Source organism: Propithecus coquereli, unplaced genomic scaffold (assembly GCF_000956105.1).
Source record: "Propithecus coquereli isolate 6110/MARCELLA unplaced genomic scaffold, Pcoq_1.0 Scaffold427, whole genome shotgun sequence".
NCBI classification, from domain to species: domain Eukaryota; kingdom Metazoa; phylum Chordata; class Mammalia; order Primates; family Indriidae; genus Propithecus; species Propithecus coquereli.
Genome location: NW_012150030.1, coordinates 1,985,891 through 2,004,394, shown reverse-complemented (window position 1 = coordinate 2,004,394; position 18,504 = coordinate 1,985,891). Strand labels below are relative to the sequence as shown.

At 36.9% G+C, this 18,504-nt stretch overlaps 1 protein-coding gene and 1 pseudogene across 1 annotated transcript in view; both read left to right on the top strand.

Moving 5' to 3' along the window:
- Positions 1–12,104: 12,104 nt before the first annotated feature.
- On the top strand, positions 12,105–12,428 carry LOC105817927 (annotated as a pseudogene).
- A 2,596-nt stretch (positions 12,429–15,024) lies between these two features.
- Positions 15,025–18,504, top strand: part of DEPDC1 (DEP domain containing 1) — an 18,463-nt gene continuing 14,983 nt past the window's right edge. Inside the window, exons 1-2 of the mRNA XM_012653760.1 lie at positions 15,025–15,232; positions 17,363–17,628. Coding sequence (XP_012509214.1) covers positions 15,185–15,232; positions 17,363–17,628 — 314 coding nt within the window. The 5' untranslated portion in view covers positions 15,025–15,184. The remainder of the gene's footprint in view (positions 15,233–17,362; positions 17,629–18,504) is intronic.

The following is an 18,504-nucleotide window of genomic DNA, read 5'->3' as shown; positions in this document are numbered from 1 at the left end:
GGCACCACAAGAGCAGAACAGGATCCACTTGTCCTCGCCATCAAATTGGTACTAACTGATCAACACTAGGTTGATCACATGGCAGAAATACTCTCTAGGGATTAGGGGATGGGGGGGCAAATCTACAACTAAAGGACACGGGGAGCACTAAAGGGAGGGAAGCGCATGACTTTAACCCTCACTTGGGGGAGACAAAGACATAAAGTGTAACTATAATGTTTGTACCCTCACAATACCCTGGAATAAAAAAAAAAATAGCAAAAGTATTAGAATATCTATGCTTTTCTAGTCTATTACTTGTTACTTATATAATCAAGAACAAAATATGAAAGAGATTACATTCTATGGAAATAACACAGACCAGAACACAGGTGATTTGGGTTCAAGACTCAGATATCCAGCTAAATAGATATGTTCTTAGATAGTACTTAACTTCTCTGTGGCTTAGCATCCTTATTAATCCAATTAGTATAACTGCTAAAGAATTTTTGTCCGGATAAAGCAAGATGCTCAATGTGAAAAGCCTTTGACAAGGTTAAATGAGTCGTTCAAGGCAAATTACCACATAGCTACCAGTCTGTATCTATTACCTCCTTCAATAAAGAACTAACTCACTCTCTCTAACTCCAGCCTTGTAAGCAATCTCCTTACCACCAGAGTTCTTCTGTACTTATTGTGTATTTTATATCATGTGCTTATTTATAATTATAATAGCTTTAATTCAAGTTAAAGGTACAAAAGTAGAAAATATTGTGTAAGGTAAAAATCAAAGTAAACTTCCACAGGCCTGTTAGCACCAAACCAAACTAAATGTGTGCCCCCAAGTAATTTTTTAACTCCTCCAATAACCTGATTGAATGTTACACATCTAGAACATTCCACAACACCTACTCACACCAACAGAAACAATTAGCTAACACCTTCAGAATCATATTTTCAAGGATACACAATAGCATTATTTCGAGGAAGTAGGAGTTTATGGAGAACAAAAACTTCCCAGTTTCAGAAAAATCCCTGCCAGAAACAAAGCCCCATGAAAAGAAGAAATGAAAAAAAAAAATCTCCACTTTGGTCCTAGGAAGCCCACATTCTTCTACCTAACTTTCCCTAATACCTGATTGGAGCTGGGCCATGGTACAACCTTTCAACACAAAAGTCCAGAACTGTGCCTAGAACTCCAGATCAACGTGAGGCTAGGCACTTTGAGTGCCACACCTAGGCCAGTGAGGTAAGCCCTGTAGAGCTAGAGAACTCAACGTTAGCAGGCTTTTTCCTCTGCTGCCGTGGGAGGAGCTCTTCTAATCACCATTTTCCCCAAAACTCTTCTCCCTTGGCATCTAGGGAGTTCCTTTACACCTGGCACAGGTAAAACTGATTATAAACATGTCATAGCGTAAGTGAACCTTAGTTGATTGAGATATCATCCCTATCTTTCCCTAGAGTTTCTACTCTCAACACTTCATTGTCCCAGATTCACTTTTCCTTGGTTTTGAGGGACAGAAATGGTAGGAGGGAAAGTGAAGAGAAGAGATTGACATGTAGCTCGCCATCTCCACTGAGGATCCTACTGCAACAAGAGCATTATAGAGATGTTAAATCACTAGGTCACCATGGAGTGAGTTAGCATTGCAGTACCTCAATTATAATCATGGTGCCCTATTCTCGAGTTACTTCTCTAGCATGAGGGCATCTGCCAATGCTTTCCAAATTACCCAATCTTCCAGTGTAGGTACTCCTATTTCCCAGGGTATACCAATCATCCCTCACTATTATTACAGCATCTAGAGAGCACATAGTCAAGAGCTCAAGAACTTTGATCTCTTTCACAAGGCAGGAAGCTGTTTTTAGATAAAACAGCACATTCCGGTTAAAGTTAAATGTCCTCTTATGTGCATGCTGGGCATGCCCTTATCAAAGCACCTATCATAGCACTGTATTAAAATTATCCCACTTTTTCCAGCTAAATTGTAAATTCTTTGCAGATAGGTACCAAGTCTTGGTATATTTTTTAGGGCTATATGTCTGTATATATCTTCTGAATTGAATTGAGGAGAAGTGATTCTGGGAAATTATAAATTTCTGGGTTATCCTCACTATATTTTATATGATCAAAAGAGAAAATGCTCCTAAAAGCCTTTTTAATAAAAATTATAAGCGATTTTTAAACATGAATTTTCTAGGATATTGAATTTATAAATGTAAAAATAATTTATTCTTTAGTATTGCTGTCCTTAATCTTTTCAAAAATATGGACATATCTCAATCTCAATACATATTCAGATTCTAATTCTTTGACTTAGTCAATGTTGCTTTACTGAACTGCCATAAGATTTTCTTATTAAAATGAAAAATCTGATACTTCTCATTCATAAAAGAAATATGATAGTACAAAATAGGATTATAAAAGATTGTGGGCGCTTGGATAAGCAGTGGTTAGGAAGCAGAAATACATCATATTTTCTATATTAATCATGACTTAAAGAGATAATAAAGTCTTGAAACTAAGCAACTGAGTAATTGAGTAACAGAATAGAAATTGCTTTGAGTGAAAAAGCTAGTCATATCATTTTGGGTTTTAGACCATTAATCATGGAATATTCTTACTTATTGCTTTATATTAATTATAGAAGGTCTCCTGGTAATAAAAGCAACATAAATTTAGCTCTTTGTGATTCCTGATAGTCCCTTGATTTCAGAGTTGACAAATCTCCTTAGATTATAATGTTCTGTAAAATTGTTCACACATATAGAAATCAAATGCTATCCAAGTGTATTATCTCTCTGTTGGATATTATCTCTCTGCTCCAAACCACCCACTCAACCACAGATACACATAAAGAAATTATAGGCATACAAACATTATTTTCTTTCATATGATAGCCCTCCCTAGCTCTCTCTAAAGAGGCAGACAAGATTGGCTTTTGCGAAGAGCTCAGTATTACAGTTCATGCTGTATTTCTTTACTCATTCCACAACATTTATTGAATAGACACAAATGCCAGCTGCTTCTTTCATGGAAACTGCAGTCCAATGGGTATATCTCAACACTAGAGCTCATTGCACAAGTGCAACCTAAGCAAATTCAGATATTTTTCTTTAAGCACTCCACTTAGTAGAAGCCCATCTACTCATACATTTTGTAACACCCAGGTTCTCCATCAGAGAATCTAGGTCCTGAAGTCTGAAGTTCACTTGCAAATTACCTGAATAACCATATCCTTAAGCCTTCTTGTCCACAAGCACAGAAATACTCAGTTCCACCATCACCCTATCACCCTTCAGTCATGCTCTTTCTCTCCTGAAGGCTTTGGACTCTGTAGCCCATTCTCCATTCTTTTTATTCATTCATCCACATTAGGTTGCTAAACAAGATTGTTTTTCTCTTACTATGCTATAGGAAAATATTGAGACACTAACTCGAGGGAATAAACTCAGAAATGAAACTTCCTATGACAAGAGGAAGAAAAGAAAACAAAAGATGTCTGAGGACAAGCTAGTAGAGACATTAAATTCATATATTCTGTATTCCAAAGCCATGGTGATTTGTCTGGAAAAATAAGGATAAAATAAATGATGAATCTAACAAAAATGGGATTGATATTAATATTTCACAGAGGCAGAATGATCCACAGGGGATAAGAAATCTGGAAGAGATTTGGAAATAGAAACACAAGACAAGCAAATAGATGAATGGATCTACTGTCAGATGAGAAAACAGTGAAGGAAATCCGCAGATAGATGTCATTAAGAATAATAGGCCAGGAGTCGTGTCCCAGGCCTATAATCCTAGCACTTTGGGAGGCTGAGGCAGGAGGATCACTTGAGGCCAGGTGTTTGAGACCAGCCTAAGCAAGGGCAAGACCACATCTCTACAAAATAATAAAAATTAGCTGGGCATGGTGGTGCATGCCTGTCATCCCAGCTACTTGAGAGGCTGAGGCAAGAGGATAGCCAGAGCCCAGGTGTTTAGGGTTGCAATGAACTATTATGATGCCACTGCACTCTAGCCCAGGCAACAGAGCAAGACCCTGTCTCAAAAAAAAAAAAAAAAAAAAGAAGAAGAAGAAGCATTATAAGCTTGGTTTAAGAGATGGTATACACATAAAATTATTTATTAGTAATTGTCAATGATGCATTACATCAACTTTTCTCTATGATCAACACTGTTTTTATTAATTTGTATATGGTCAGAATTGTATATTAATTATGTCATTGGCATTATTTAGAGACACAGTGTATAAAGTTTTCTGGGCACTCACTCTTTAGAAGATATGAAATAACCTTGAAGGTGACCAAGAAAGCATCACTATAGGCTACAAGTCTCAGGAGACCCCTTTCTGCAGAGTTTACTCTCAGGTCAAAGAGGGCTCCTATCATCTCTTCACTTCACTGATTCCTACTTGACCTTGCTTATTATCCTAGGCCTTCTTTGAGTTAGATGTCCCTCCTAGGTACTCCTGCAAATCTTGTATTTCTCTTGTCACAGCACCAATTAAACCTTATGTTATTGGCTTATATTTCCTGCTAGATTGTAACTTGGGAGTGAAGCTGTCTTTTGCCATCTAATATAGGCCCAGATCTAGCAAAATCTCCAGAACATAGTAGGCAATCAATAAATATTTTCTGAAGCAATGACTGAATTCTTAGATAGGAGTGATGACTTATCAGAGAGTCAAAAATATCTAGTCTAAAAGAAATGTATTACTTCCTGATAGGTACTCCTGAAGAATCTTAAAGCAAATTAATGTCATGGACCCTAGGAAATGTATTCCTACTAGAAGTTTAGGCTTCTGGGAAGTAGGTATCCAACCAAATCATAGTCCCATTATGGCGACAAAGGAAGGCAGATAAGTTAGACCCATTCTTCTCCAAGCCTGATTCCTAGAGTCCAGCAGCTCATTTTATGTTGTCCATGACACCATGTTTCCTATACTTAGAATCCCTTCTAATGACTGCATTTTGATAAGACTAAAGTCTCTAATATGCAGATAAGATGGAGTTATATTAAAGGTTCCTCAACTTTAAAATATCAACTGCAATGCAATCCTGTTGCAATCGCTTCTAACTATACCATATCCATTTTATAAAGAGACAAGCTAGAAATAAATTAGAGTTTGGATCATTATTTTGTACATATGAACACTTTGTTTTTCCCTTCTATTGCTTAATAGTAGACATGTATCCTGAGTAGTGGTTTCTTATTTTTAAATAATTTCATTTAATATGTGATTAAAAAATTGTCTTTAGTCCTTGTATCTAATTATTTAAGAATTTCATTTTTAAATTTATTTTTCAAGTTATAAGAATAAATCTATCAAGTTTAAGGAAAAAGGAAGCAAGAATAGTAACAGAAAAAATGTTATTTATTGCATTTTAAATTTTTAGAGAACAAATGCTACTGAAATGGTTGGGACTATTTGATTGAGAGGGTATTTTGAATTGTGGTGGTGGGATTTTTTCCATTCTTTCATGCCCTTGCCCACAAGCAATCCAACAGTGGCTCAGTAGCCACAGCTAAGACGGCAATGGAGCCTAAATATCTAAGTGAGGGTAGGCTTCACCTTCAGTCAGGGAAGCTGTGGTTCAACCGGGGTAAGGCAACTCCTGTCCAACCTCTTCTATCCCCTTGTTGCTTTGCACCAGATGTGGATAAAGTCACAGGAAATGTGTGGCAGGGTGAAGTAAATAAAGACCCAGCTTTCTGGCCAGGTGACTAAAAAAAGGGAGCCCCAGGAAGGTACAAAAAAGAGTGTAGAGAGTGAGGAGTGTGGGAAAGTAATACCATAAACTGTTCATGAATTCCTGTGCAACACCCCTCCAGCTGCATATGTGTGCATGTGACCCCAAATAGCATACCAATGACTCTGAGAACTGAGCCATTATTTAGACCACTGCCCAGGTCCCATACTGGCTACTGTGAGTGATACATATACAAGAAGTCCTTTGAAAACAGAACTGACATTAAAACCACAACTTTGTGGCCTGAATCCAATTTATCAATTGCTCGTTAAAACAAAACAAAAAATGAATATTTTTCATATGATTTAAACAAGACCCAGACTCATAATATTAAAAATACCTAGGATATAATCTAAAATTACTTGGCATATGATGAATCAGAAAAATCTCAACTCACATGGGGAAAGACAATCAAAGGTGTCAATGCTGAGACGACACAGATGGAATTATTTGCCAAAGACATTAAAGCAGCTATTATAAAAATGCTGTAACAAGGGTAAACGATCTTGAAATAATGGAAACAGAAAACATTGAAATATATATGTAAAGAAGAAAGTGGAAATTTTAGAACTGAAAAATGCAATAACAAATTTAAAATCTTACTGGATGGGCTCAGTAGCAGAATAGAGATGACAAAGAAAAGATTAGTGATCTTGAAGATAGAGCAATAGAGATTATAGCAGTCCCCTCTTACCTGTGGTTTCACTTATTATGGTTTCAGTTACCTGAGGTCAACTGAGGTTTGAAAAATTAAATGGAAAATTTCAGAAATAAGTAATTCATATGTTTAAATTGTGCACTGTTTTGAGTAGCTTGATGAAATTTCACTCCATCTCGCTCTATCCCACCTAGGCCACGAATCATCCTTTTGACCAGTGTATCCACACTGTATACACTACCCACCTGTTAATCACTTACTAGCCATAATGGTTACCAGATCAACTATTGTGGTATTGCAGTGCTTGTGTTCAGGTAACCCTTATTTTACTTAATAATGGCCCCAAAGCATAAGAGTAGAGATGCTGACAATTCAGATATGCCAAAGAGAAGCCTTAAAGTCTTTCCTTTAAATGAAAAGGAGAACATTCTCATCTTAATAAGGAAAAAAAAAAAAATCGTATGCTGAGGTTACTAAAGTCTATGGTAAGAATGAATCCTCTGCCCACAAAATTGTGAAGAAGGAAAATAAAATGTGTGCATAGTCTACATAAGGTTCAGTACTGTTGGTGGTTTTAGGCCTCCATTAGGGTTCTTGAAATATATCCTCTGTGGATATATATGATCTGATAAACAGAGAAAAAAGGATTGAAAAAATTAAATACAGCCTGTTATTAAACCTGTGGTGCAATAACAATAGAACTAATATTGTGGTTTAGTCCCAGAAGGAGACAAGAAATAATATGTTGATTTAAAAAAAAAATTGAAGAGATAATGGCTGAAAACTACCCAAATTTGGAAAAAAAGACATAAAGCTACAGATTCAAAAAATTTAGCAAGCCTAAACAGAAAAATAAACAAAAAAACTATGCCCAGAGCCATCATAATCCAACTGCTGAAAACTACAGACAAAGAAAATATCATGAAAGCAGCCACAGAAAAATGATGTGTTACTTACAGGGAAACATTTATTCAAATGACTGCAGCTGTCTCATTGAGGCCAGAAGGAAGTGGAACAACATTTATAAAGTGCTGAAAGAAAATAATTTTCAACCCAGAATTCTATATCCATTGGAAATATCTGTAAGGAATAAAGATGAAATATTCTCAGATGGAGGTAAATAAACTAAGAGAATTTGTTGCCAAAAGAATTGTTAAAGGAACTTCTTCTGACAGAAGGGAAATAATACTTAAAAGATACCTGTAGCATCAAGAATGAGGAAGGAACAGCAGAAATGGTGACTCTCTTGGAAAATATATTAATAATAGACTCTTCTTGTCCTCTATAATTCTTTAAAATCTGTTTGATCTTTCAAAGCAAAAATGATAACATTCTCTGATGGGCTTTCGACATATGTAGGTACAATGCACAAGATAATGGCGACAGAAGAGGGGGGAGCTATGTGGTAGAAAGGCAATTGGCTGCTTCATGGAGGATAAGCTATAGGAGACAAGAGTAGATGTAGGGACTGCAATTGCAATGTGCTGTCTACAAGAAAATGATTTTTAAGGGCAGAAACAAGAACAATCAGGGACAGAGAGTTGAGAGTTGTGTAAGGTTAAATCCTTTGCATATGAGCATCCTCATGATCAGACCCATGCTTATCTCTACAACTTCATATCTCTCTTCCTTTCTTTGCACTGTATACCCTAGTCATATGAAAATTACTTGCAATTCTGCATATTAATATGTTCCATATTTACATCCTCCTTGACTCTGCATATGGTGCTGTTTCTTATGAAATTTTATTTCTTCCTTTCACCAACCACCTGGATAACTACAATTCGTTTGTCAAGATTAGCTCAGGCATTTCCTTCTCACATAATTGGAAAAGTCAGGTCTCCCAAAATTAGGTTTTATACCTTTCCTGTGCATTCCACATACAGTTGCCATGGTGCTTAAGAAAATACATTGTCAGTTTACTTACTTCAATATTTAAATAATACATGAACTTATTGCTCAATAGAAAATTCAAACAATATAAAAACAGTTATAGATACAAAGAATAAAAAATTTTACATGGACTATACATTTACTCCATGTACCCTTCACTTTCTCTAGGTTAGTGGGTGTTCATCCAGTTTTTGTACTATAAATCCTTTCTCTCATGCTTATATTTCAGTGGGTAAAAACAGATCATGTAAAAATCAATATATGTTGATGCTGATAAGATCTGAGAAGAAAAATAAAGCAGAATAAATAAAGGGACTAAGAGGGAGTAAGATTTATAATCATTCCAAAACAGTGTCCCTTTTGCCGCACTCTGCCTTTCATGTCATATTATCCTCTGTGTGCAAAAACTGGAATATATTATTTAACCAAATTTCCCTGATTATTGGTGAGTGCATATTTTCATATGTTAATTGACCATGCAACTGTCAGTTTACCTGATTATTCCACTCAACAGACCATAAGCTCTTTGCAGCCAATAATTGTATGTTTTATAACCCTGGATCCTAGCATTGTCCCTGGCATAAAGTAGGCTGAACAAATGACAATATAAGGAGCATTTTTTGTATGTATGTGTGTGTGTACCTAAACAAGAGTTCTCTTAAATCAATGCATCACAAGAACAATTTGAAAATAAACAAATTTAAAATCAATACAAATCAGTAAAAAAAAAATGCATTTAAAATTACCTCTAATATATTAATGGCTTGATACCATTATTAGAATGATCTTAACTAATGTATTAAATTAAATGCCCAAATGTAAAAGTACTTTTATGAACAATGTTTAATGACTCAGCAGAACAAAATCAAACCCAGAAAAATGAGAAAAATGTTTTTCAAAACACATTTTTAAAACTTAATTACAGTCACTGCTAACTAAATTATGTTCTGGCATTTGGCAAATTTATTATAAATAACTGGAACTGGAAGAATCTTAGACAAATACTTTAACTCTTTTATTTTACAGATGAGAAAATTAAGGAACAAGGAAGTGACTAGCTAATTAATGCAGAGCCAGGAGAGGAATCAATATTCCTTAACTCCTTCCCAGAGCAGTGCTCTTTATAGTACACTACCAAGCCTTTTATAGATACAATAAATTCTAAACTTATGAATGGATTGTATTTTAAAAATTCATTTATGAATCATTTGTGGCTAAAACTGAGAATTCATTTTTCCCCTAATTTTTAAAATTTGGTTGAATTCCTAAATTGGTCCCCAAATATAGGTGCTCTAAGGAATCGTCTTTAATGCAACAGTCCGCACAATGAGGAAGAATTAAAGTTAAGGAAGGGCTATTTTTATGTGTTGGTCCACGAACCCTTCAGGTTCAGCTCCACAAACATGCCACTAATGATTCTTGTTGTAACTAAAAATGCAGGATGACTCTCTAATCACCTATGACTGTGATTCTACAACATTTTCCTGACTTTCATATTCCAACCTCGTAAGAATTATATTTTGGGATTTTTTTCCCCCTGTACTTATGGTATCTGCAAGACATTTTGTAGTTGCTAGCCATTCTCAGCTGTGTGCCAACCTGACTCCAAAACCTTTCTATAGGAGCTGGAAAGACTTTTATTAAATATGACAGATTCAACATACTCAGCTTAAGTCCAACCCACATTGACTATCCAGGGGACCTAAATATTTATATTATCTTAAGGCAATCCAGGTCTACCCCATAACTGAGAGTTAGTGTGAGTGTCTCCCTTAACTCATGGGCAATATGTAAAAGGGGAGGAAGATCTAAGAAAAATCTAGGTATTATAAGGTAAATGAATGCTGTATAATCAATCAATAAATGTCCACCACACTAAGAAAAAATGTTCCTTGTTCTATGAACTTCCTACCAGACAAAGGGTCATTTCCAGATTTCACAGTAGTCTTTTCTCAACAAAAATTTCACAAACTGTCCCCTCCTCTATAAATGCCCTTCTACTAATGTCATAGTCATACCCTGAGTTTACCAGATTTCTCATGTACACACTATAGACTAGTCAAAGAATTTTTTCTGATTTGTGAATATAAACATATATGCACTTATACATACCTATGTCTTAGACCTGCATAACTGTACAGCTAAAGGCCATCTGCTTTTTAATAATCTTTATTGAAAAACAAAAATCACATTAAACAAGGGTAAACCCAGACATTTGATAGTTCCATATTACATAGCATTTTTCATGTATACTGACTGAAATTCATTAATGAATTTTACTCCCTGCGGAAGTGTTCTGACTAAGCAAACTTAAAAGAGAATAAAGAATTGGCATTAGAGTTCAAAGAAAAGTAGAAGACTAAAAAAATGACATATGATATGAAGAGTAGCATTCCCTACAGCCTCCTCCCTAACTTCTACCTCTCTGCCAGAAGAGACAAAAGATAAAGAAAAAAAAGCAAAAGTAGACAGAATAAAGAAAGATGTAAGAGGAAACTACTGCATGTGAATGACTATAGTGAAAAAACTAAAGCTCTGTATTAACTGTGGAATATAATTTATAAAACTGCATTACTTTTATTATCATGCACTAAACACACACACAAATTGGAATTATTCAGAGATAAGATCTCCAAGGGGACCTAAACATAATAATATTTAAGTATAGTAAAACCCAACCAAAAGAAAATTAAAAAGTACTTAATTAAAATTTTTCCCACCTGATTTTTAATAACACATTGTTAACCATTAACAAGACACCAAACGAAGTGATTTATTGTAAGAAAGATTTTCAACAATAATATTGGAACCAGTACTTTCTTGGTTAAACAGAAATTCTGATTAGCTATATACACCCAAGTATATTTTTTAAAAAATTTCGAATTTAAACATGATATATGAGGGCTGTCCAGAAAGTATCCAGCCATTGTTAATATAACAAGAACTGTTTGCGCGACATCGAGGTAACCTGGTAGCCAAGGAGAGTGGACTGGGATGCACATGCATGAACAATGACTTCATTGTACTAGTCAGTGGGGCACTAGACACCGTTGAGTGAGCATGTGTACTGTGTGTCCATCTCATTCAAAATGAGTGAGCAGAGCAATGAATCTGTACCAAATTTTGCATTAAGCTTGAACATTCCTCTGCAGGAACTATTCGGATGATTCAGAAGGCTTTCAGGGACGATGCAATGAGTGCTACTAAAATAAAAGTGTGGCAGAAACGCTTCAAAAATGGTCGACAATCTGTTGAAAGTGATCCATGTTCTGGAAGGCCTGCAACAAGCAGAACACCTGCGAATGTTGAACGTGTACAAGTTAAGTTAAGAGATGCTGGGAGAACTACGTGAGTTCCCAAGGTGCCTACTTTGAAGGGGACTGAGGTGTCATTGTCCTATGTACAATGTTTCTTGTATCTTGTATTGTTTTCAATAAATGTCTCTATTTTTCCTATTACATGGCTGGATACTTTCCAGACAGATCTTGTATAGATGTGGGAATATAGAGATATAATTAGGACGGTTAAACAGTCTCTTTTCAGAGATTAATTTGAACTCTAAAATGCAATATTTCCTTTGAAAAGATCTTAGATACCGGTATTAGTGTTTAAAAGTATTTTGAATGTCCTATCTCTGAAGACTTCTAAATGGGCCATGGTGTAGGCACAATCAAGTTCAACTCAGTACACTCATGTGCTACTACAGAGAGCCCCAAGGACAGTCTGGTAAAGATTTAACATGAACGTTCAGTCCAGTGCTTTGAATCCATTTCTATCAGTTCTTACCGTAACTAATGAGACCCCAACAGCCAAAATGGTGAAGCAGATGGAGAGCAAGTATCCTTTTCAGGAAGACTTGGACAATGCAGGAGATAAATTTGTAGCAGTTGACTTGTTGGTCAGGTGTTGCAGGCCTTGCAAAATGATCAAGTCTTTCTTTCATTCCTTCTCTGAAAAGAATGGGTATTCCAACATGGTGTTACTTGAAGTGGATATGGATGATTGTCAGAATGTTGCTTCAGAGTGTGAAGTCAAATGCATGTCAACCTTCTATTTTTTAAAAAAGGGACAAAAGGTGGGTGAATTTTCTGGAGCTAATAAGGAAAAGCTGGAAGCTACCGTTAATGAATTAATCTAATCATGTTTTCTGAAAACATAATCAGCCATTTGCTGTTTAAAATTTGTAGTTTTTTATTTACAAAAAGTATGAAGTATGGAGACTCAAATGCCATCTGATTAAAAATGAGAATAAAATATTAATTCTACCATTAAAAAAAGATCTAATATACAATTACATGAAAGCATTCACATAAACCACAAGAGGAAAGGTGGAATGTGATTCACCATCACCTTTTTACTGTTCTCCCATATACGAATGAGGTTTCTTAGAATCATCATTTATCATCATTACATTGCAATTTTTATTATCTTAGCTATCCTTAATCAGCCAAATTGCAAATTCCTGCTTCTCCTTCTTGTTTCCAATAAACCTTGGCTATGAAGCCTTTCCAATCTCTCTTGAACAGATGTGAGTCCTTCTTTCTCCTATGCTCCCACAGCATTTTGAACACACCTACATTATTGCATTTTTAATTGTTTCTTTGCATGACCATTTCCAAATTAAGTTTTAATCTCCTAGAGGAAAATATTCTATTATTTTGCCAAAGTAACTTCCACTTTGTTGGAGTTAAATATATACTTGTCAAATGAATGAATGATCAATCAAAACTCTGTATCAAAGAGTAATTTTTCAATAAATTATATAACATAGAGTAAGAATTAAGATAGCAAAACAGCTTTTCTTTCACATTTTTCATTCCCACACTCCCTGTATTGCTACGGAAAAGGGCTATCATTGCTTTTTTCTTTTATTTTTTAATACAAAGGAGAATGTATTTCCTGCCCCAATCAAAGGCCAGCCTCTCCACTTCTATTCCATTCCCTCTCAGTTTCTCACATAGTTCGTTCCCACAATTATCCCCTCTCATGTATCATCAGTTATTCTCTTAAGTATTCCCATCAGCTTACATGGGCTAGTACCTTTATCTTAAATTTTTTTAATATAAATAAAACAAATAAAAATAAACCCCTCTTGCCCTCATATCCTCTTCTAGCTACTTTCTCATGTCTCAGATCCCCTTCACAGCAAAACTTCTTGAACTTTATCATGGTATCTGCTTTAACTTTCTGACTCCCATTCTCTTGTCAACTCACTGCAATTAACTTAATAATGCTCACCTGGACACTATAACCCATGCCCTATGGCTTAACAATGATAGCCAATCACTAATCAATGTTATATCTGTAAACAAATGAGAATTCTTGACAAACAACTTTGTCCACTCCCTGTGGACAGCCCACTCCCTGTCTCCCTTTTTTTGCCTTTAAAAATCCACTTGTAACTGTGGCCAATGGGAGTGTATATTTAGGGCAACTTGAATCAATGCTCCTGGGTTACAATGCTCAAGGTAGTCCCAAATGAACTCTACTTTGTTAATTTTGCCTTAGCTTCTTCCTTTTAGGTCAACAAAGGGAAATAGGCTGCAAAAGAAAAGAAAAAGGAAAATCCTAGGACGATGTGTCATAAAGCCAAACAAGAAAGGGTTAACACCATTTTGTAACATCAATCACTCTGCTACTTGTCCTTAACATAAATGGGAAATTGAGTTGACTGTTCCTGTTTACCAAGGGTTTTTTGAAAATTCCTACCCACTGGTCCTACTTAGAAAATAGAGGTATTTCCATCTAAATTATCCAAATGCCATATTTACGGAAAACTCCGCAGACCATTACACTACCCATCCCTAGAACATTTTTCCTTACCTCTTTCTTGTAACTAAGTCCTATCCTCTCAAATTGCTGTTTAATTTCAGAATGGATTCTTCCACAGCTTCAAATCACTCAAGCAATCTCAGTCGGCTGTGCCAAGGGATTCCCAGCATCAAATAGCTTCAGACTGGGGACTGAGCATTTATTAAAAGTATGTAGTCTGAGCCAAGAGGACCTGAGACTGTGCAAGTTTCTTCAATGCTTGGAATTTATCTTAGTTTCTGTCATTTGAAAAATGGCATTTGTTGCAGATTTATTTTCTACGATCCCAGTAAAGTTTTAAGTGTATAATCACGATTTAAACATCACCAGGATTCTTACAAAGATAGGGTGGTAGGGAAGCAATTTGGTAAGCTTTACACAATCTTTTTCAAGCCCCATGTTGTATGTACTTAAGAAAATCTACTTATGCTCCACTTTTACTACCCAATTTAGGAGGGTCTGAACCTACCTTTTTTTTGCACTTGGGAAATCGGAATCATGGCCCTGCTAAGATGACAGAGGAAAGAGACAAAAAGAAAGAGAGAGAGAGGGAGAAACTTCGACACACCCCCACGAGGCTGCTTGCTTTATATGCTAACACTGCTGAAGATCCTGTAGGGCGAGGCAGAAAAGCCGGTTTTTCTTTTTTCTTTTCAAATTTCAAATTCCCTGAAACCAAAGGCTGGACTCCAAACAATCTGGTTTGGAACTAAACTGCCTCCCGCTTTCCCAGCATTGAAAAATAACTCGGCCTCGCCGCGCACCTCAGGAGGAAGAAACAGCTCCAGGGAAGCCGGGTGAAGCCCAGTGCTTGGCCCACCCGCACGGCCCCAGCCCACGCCAGCCGGTGCCAGCCTCCGCTGCCCAGCCACGCCCCGCAGTCTCCTGGGCCCCCGCGGGCTCCGGTTCTGACCGCGCCCCCTGAGTCACGTGACCTAGCCGCGCGACCAATCAGCGCAGTCCTATGGAGTATTCAAATCCGCGGCGGTGCCGACGGTTGTGGGGCGACACGGCTCTGCCAGTGTTGCGGGACCCGAGTGTCGTCTTCTGCCGCCATGGACCCCGCCGTGCACTGACAGGCCTATGGAGAGTCGGGGTGTGCCTCCCGGGCCTTACCGGGCCACCAAGTTGGTAAGACAGAGCAGATCGATGAGACTGGTCAGCGGGCTGGCGGTGGCCACCCCTTTTACGTGAGACCGTTCGTAGTTTTACCCTGGGCGCAAGACGGGTCCCAGTCCCCTAGGTTCGCTGAAAGGCCGGGGAGGGGAATGAACTGGGATCGGACCCTTGCCGGACACGCCTCTCCCCCTGCTCTGAGGGTCTGGGCCTTTGCTCCGGGCTCTCCGGGACCACAGACCCAAATGGAAGGGCTCCGGAAGGCCACATCCTACTACTCTTTATTGGGCGACTCCTGTGCCTGGGGCGTCATAGAATATTCCTATTTCGGCCGCTTCCCACGCCTGATTTTCTACCACCAATCCCCTTCCTTTCAGAATTAGAGAACAATTGAGAATGAGTTCCAACGCTTTGTAGGGTTAGGCTGGGGGCAAGCCAGAATGTGACAGTTTCGTTTATTGGGTCCGTAGAATTTGATGCAGGATGTACTGGTGGAATAGCAGTAGGAAATAGCTGCCTGTTTCCAAACAGTACTTTTAAGGACCCGTCAGTAACCACTGTTGGTGCTCACTGGATTTGTATGCACCGTGCTCTTATATAGTGTTTTGTGCATTGGGATCTTCAATCCTTAAGATGCTGTGCTTCTGGTTATGTGACAGACATTAAGAGAGTCACTTTTGTGAGCCTCAAGTTTCCACATTGGTAAAGTAGGGCTAATACATGCCCGCCAAGTATCTGCTTGTGAAAGAGTATTGGGATCTATAGAATAATAGCAGGCAAGTTATCCTCAGGAAATTCTTTAGGTGGGCATGTATTACTAGCCTACTTTACCAGTGTGGAAACTGAGGCTCATAGAAGTCAACTGACTCTTCTAAAGTCATAAACAGTAAATGGCAGAGCTGGAAGAATTCAGATCTTCCTGGTACAGTTGACTTGGATTCTGCTGCTCAGCAAGTTATATTAATCAATATAAAGGACAGAATTTAGAACAGGCAGGAACTCTAATCATATAGTCCTGTCACATTATTTAAAAAGTCATTAAATTAGATGAAAATAATACAAGCACCTGAAAAAGAAAACTTAACGCTTACTAGTATTAAATCATTTTATCATTACAACAAGCCCATTGTTGTAATGGGTTTACATGAGGTAGGTACCATTGTCCTCATTTTATGGTTAAGGAGATCGAGGCATAGAGATTAAAGTAAGGCTGAAACGGTCATAAACAATAAGTGGTAGAGCTAAAGCTGGGAAAACAACCCTAGTAGCCAGACTCCAGAGCCAACTCTTAAAACTAGTACACAATGCTGCATCTCAGAAAAGTTATTCTGTAATCTCCTTTAGGACAGAGACCCCATCTGTCATTTTTATTACTGTTTTTCCAAGCCAGTACATAGTGGGCAGCTCAATGTAAGTTTCTTGAATAAATAAATATATAAAATGGGAAGATGTGGGAAGAAAAGAATACAGTCATCATGTTGTCAACCCTTAAATTCCGTGTTTTGATACCAGGACCACATAGGAAAGATAAGTGGTAACATAGCCGATAGTGGCATAACTGGGATTACAAATTAGATTTCTTGACCTCTAACATAGTATTTTTTTTTTTTGATTCAAAAATATGATGTTTATTCTATACCACCATCGCCTCCACGCTTTACAGTTAGAGCTGTCACAAACTTAAAAGTTTGGCTGATTTGAGGACAGTTTGGAAAATATCAATATCTTTTTAAAATGTAGATATGTCACAGGTCATTAAATATGCAATGGATTTACAGCTTAGTGTTCTATGTTCACTGTAGGAATCTTAACAAAAGAGATACTTTAATAATTACATAAGTCATTTTGGTATTAAAGGTCTTTTACAAGTAAAACTACTATTTAAGAATTTTTGTGATATAATCAGATGTGAATTAAAGAATTGTCTTTGCCTAATGTATTTCATTATTTTTTGTAAAGAAAAAAAATAATGTTGCTCTGGCTGATCTTGAACTCCTGGACCCAAGTGATCTTTCCACCTTAGCCTCCAAAAGTTTTGGGATTACAGGTGTGAGCCACCATGTTCAGCTGTCTAATGTATTTCCGATCAGTAAGAGATTGCATTTTTGTTTAATTTTTTTAAAATATTTTCCCCTTTTTTTACAGTGGAATGAAGTCACCACATCTTTTCGAACAGGAATGCCTCTAAGAAAACATAGACAACACTTTAAAAAATATGGCAATTGTTTCACAGCAGGAGAAGCAGTGGATTGGCTTTATGACCTATTAAGAAATAATAGCAATTTTGGTCCTGAAGTTACAAGGCAACAGACTATCCAACTGTTGAGAAAATTTCTTAAGAATCACGTAATTGAAGATATCAAAGGCAGATGGGGATCAGAAAATCTTGATGACAACAATCAGCTATTCAGGTACTGAGTGGATATGTATTGGCAAAACTGAATTACAGTAAAGTTTTATCTCTACTTTCATTGTACTTTTATAAAACAGCAGCTTTTCAAAAGAAGTAATAGTTTATTTAGAAAATTGTTACTGCTCTTCATCCAATTAAAACCATTTAGGAAAATTATAAAGTGAAATTTAATTGCTATAAAATTCAAGCTTTTTAAATGTTAAGATAGTGTATATAATGAAGTAGGGAATTGGGAGGGAAACAGTGAGATATTATTACTTCTGCATATTCGGAAAGCTTTATAACATTTCAAGGACAGCATTACTGACTTTTACTTTCATACATTATAGAATTATACGACAAGTTCACAGGTCCTTGCCTTCAAATAACGTAATTTAATATAACCTAAGAATACATGTGATAATAGCAAACTTTAAAATATGTAACAAATAATAGAAGAAATATAGGTTAAAGAAAATATTTATTAAGCAGTTGTCATGTACCAGAAACTCTGCTTTATGATTCACATGTTTTCTTATTTAATCCCTAAAATAACCAAGCATGGTAGATATTAGTCCCTTTTTACAGATGAGGAACGGAGACCATTCTTCAACAAATCTTAATCTGTCTGCCTGAAATATCCTTGTGCCTTGAAGCAGTCTACTCATTTGTCAGACTAGTAAATTTACAAATTTCTTCTAATCTCAGCTCCTTTGAAACCTCCATGGAGCCCTTCTGACTCCCTGAGGCCAGCACAAAATACCTAGAAATAAATTTTACCAAAAATGTGTAAAAGGCCGGGCGCGGTGGCTCAGGCCTATAATCCTAGCTCTCTGGGAGGCCGAGGCGGGCGGATTGTTTGAGCCCAGGAGTTCGAGACCAGCCTGAGCAAGAG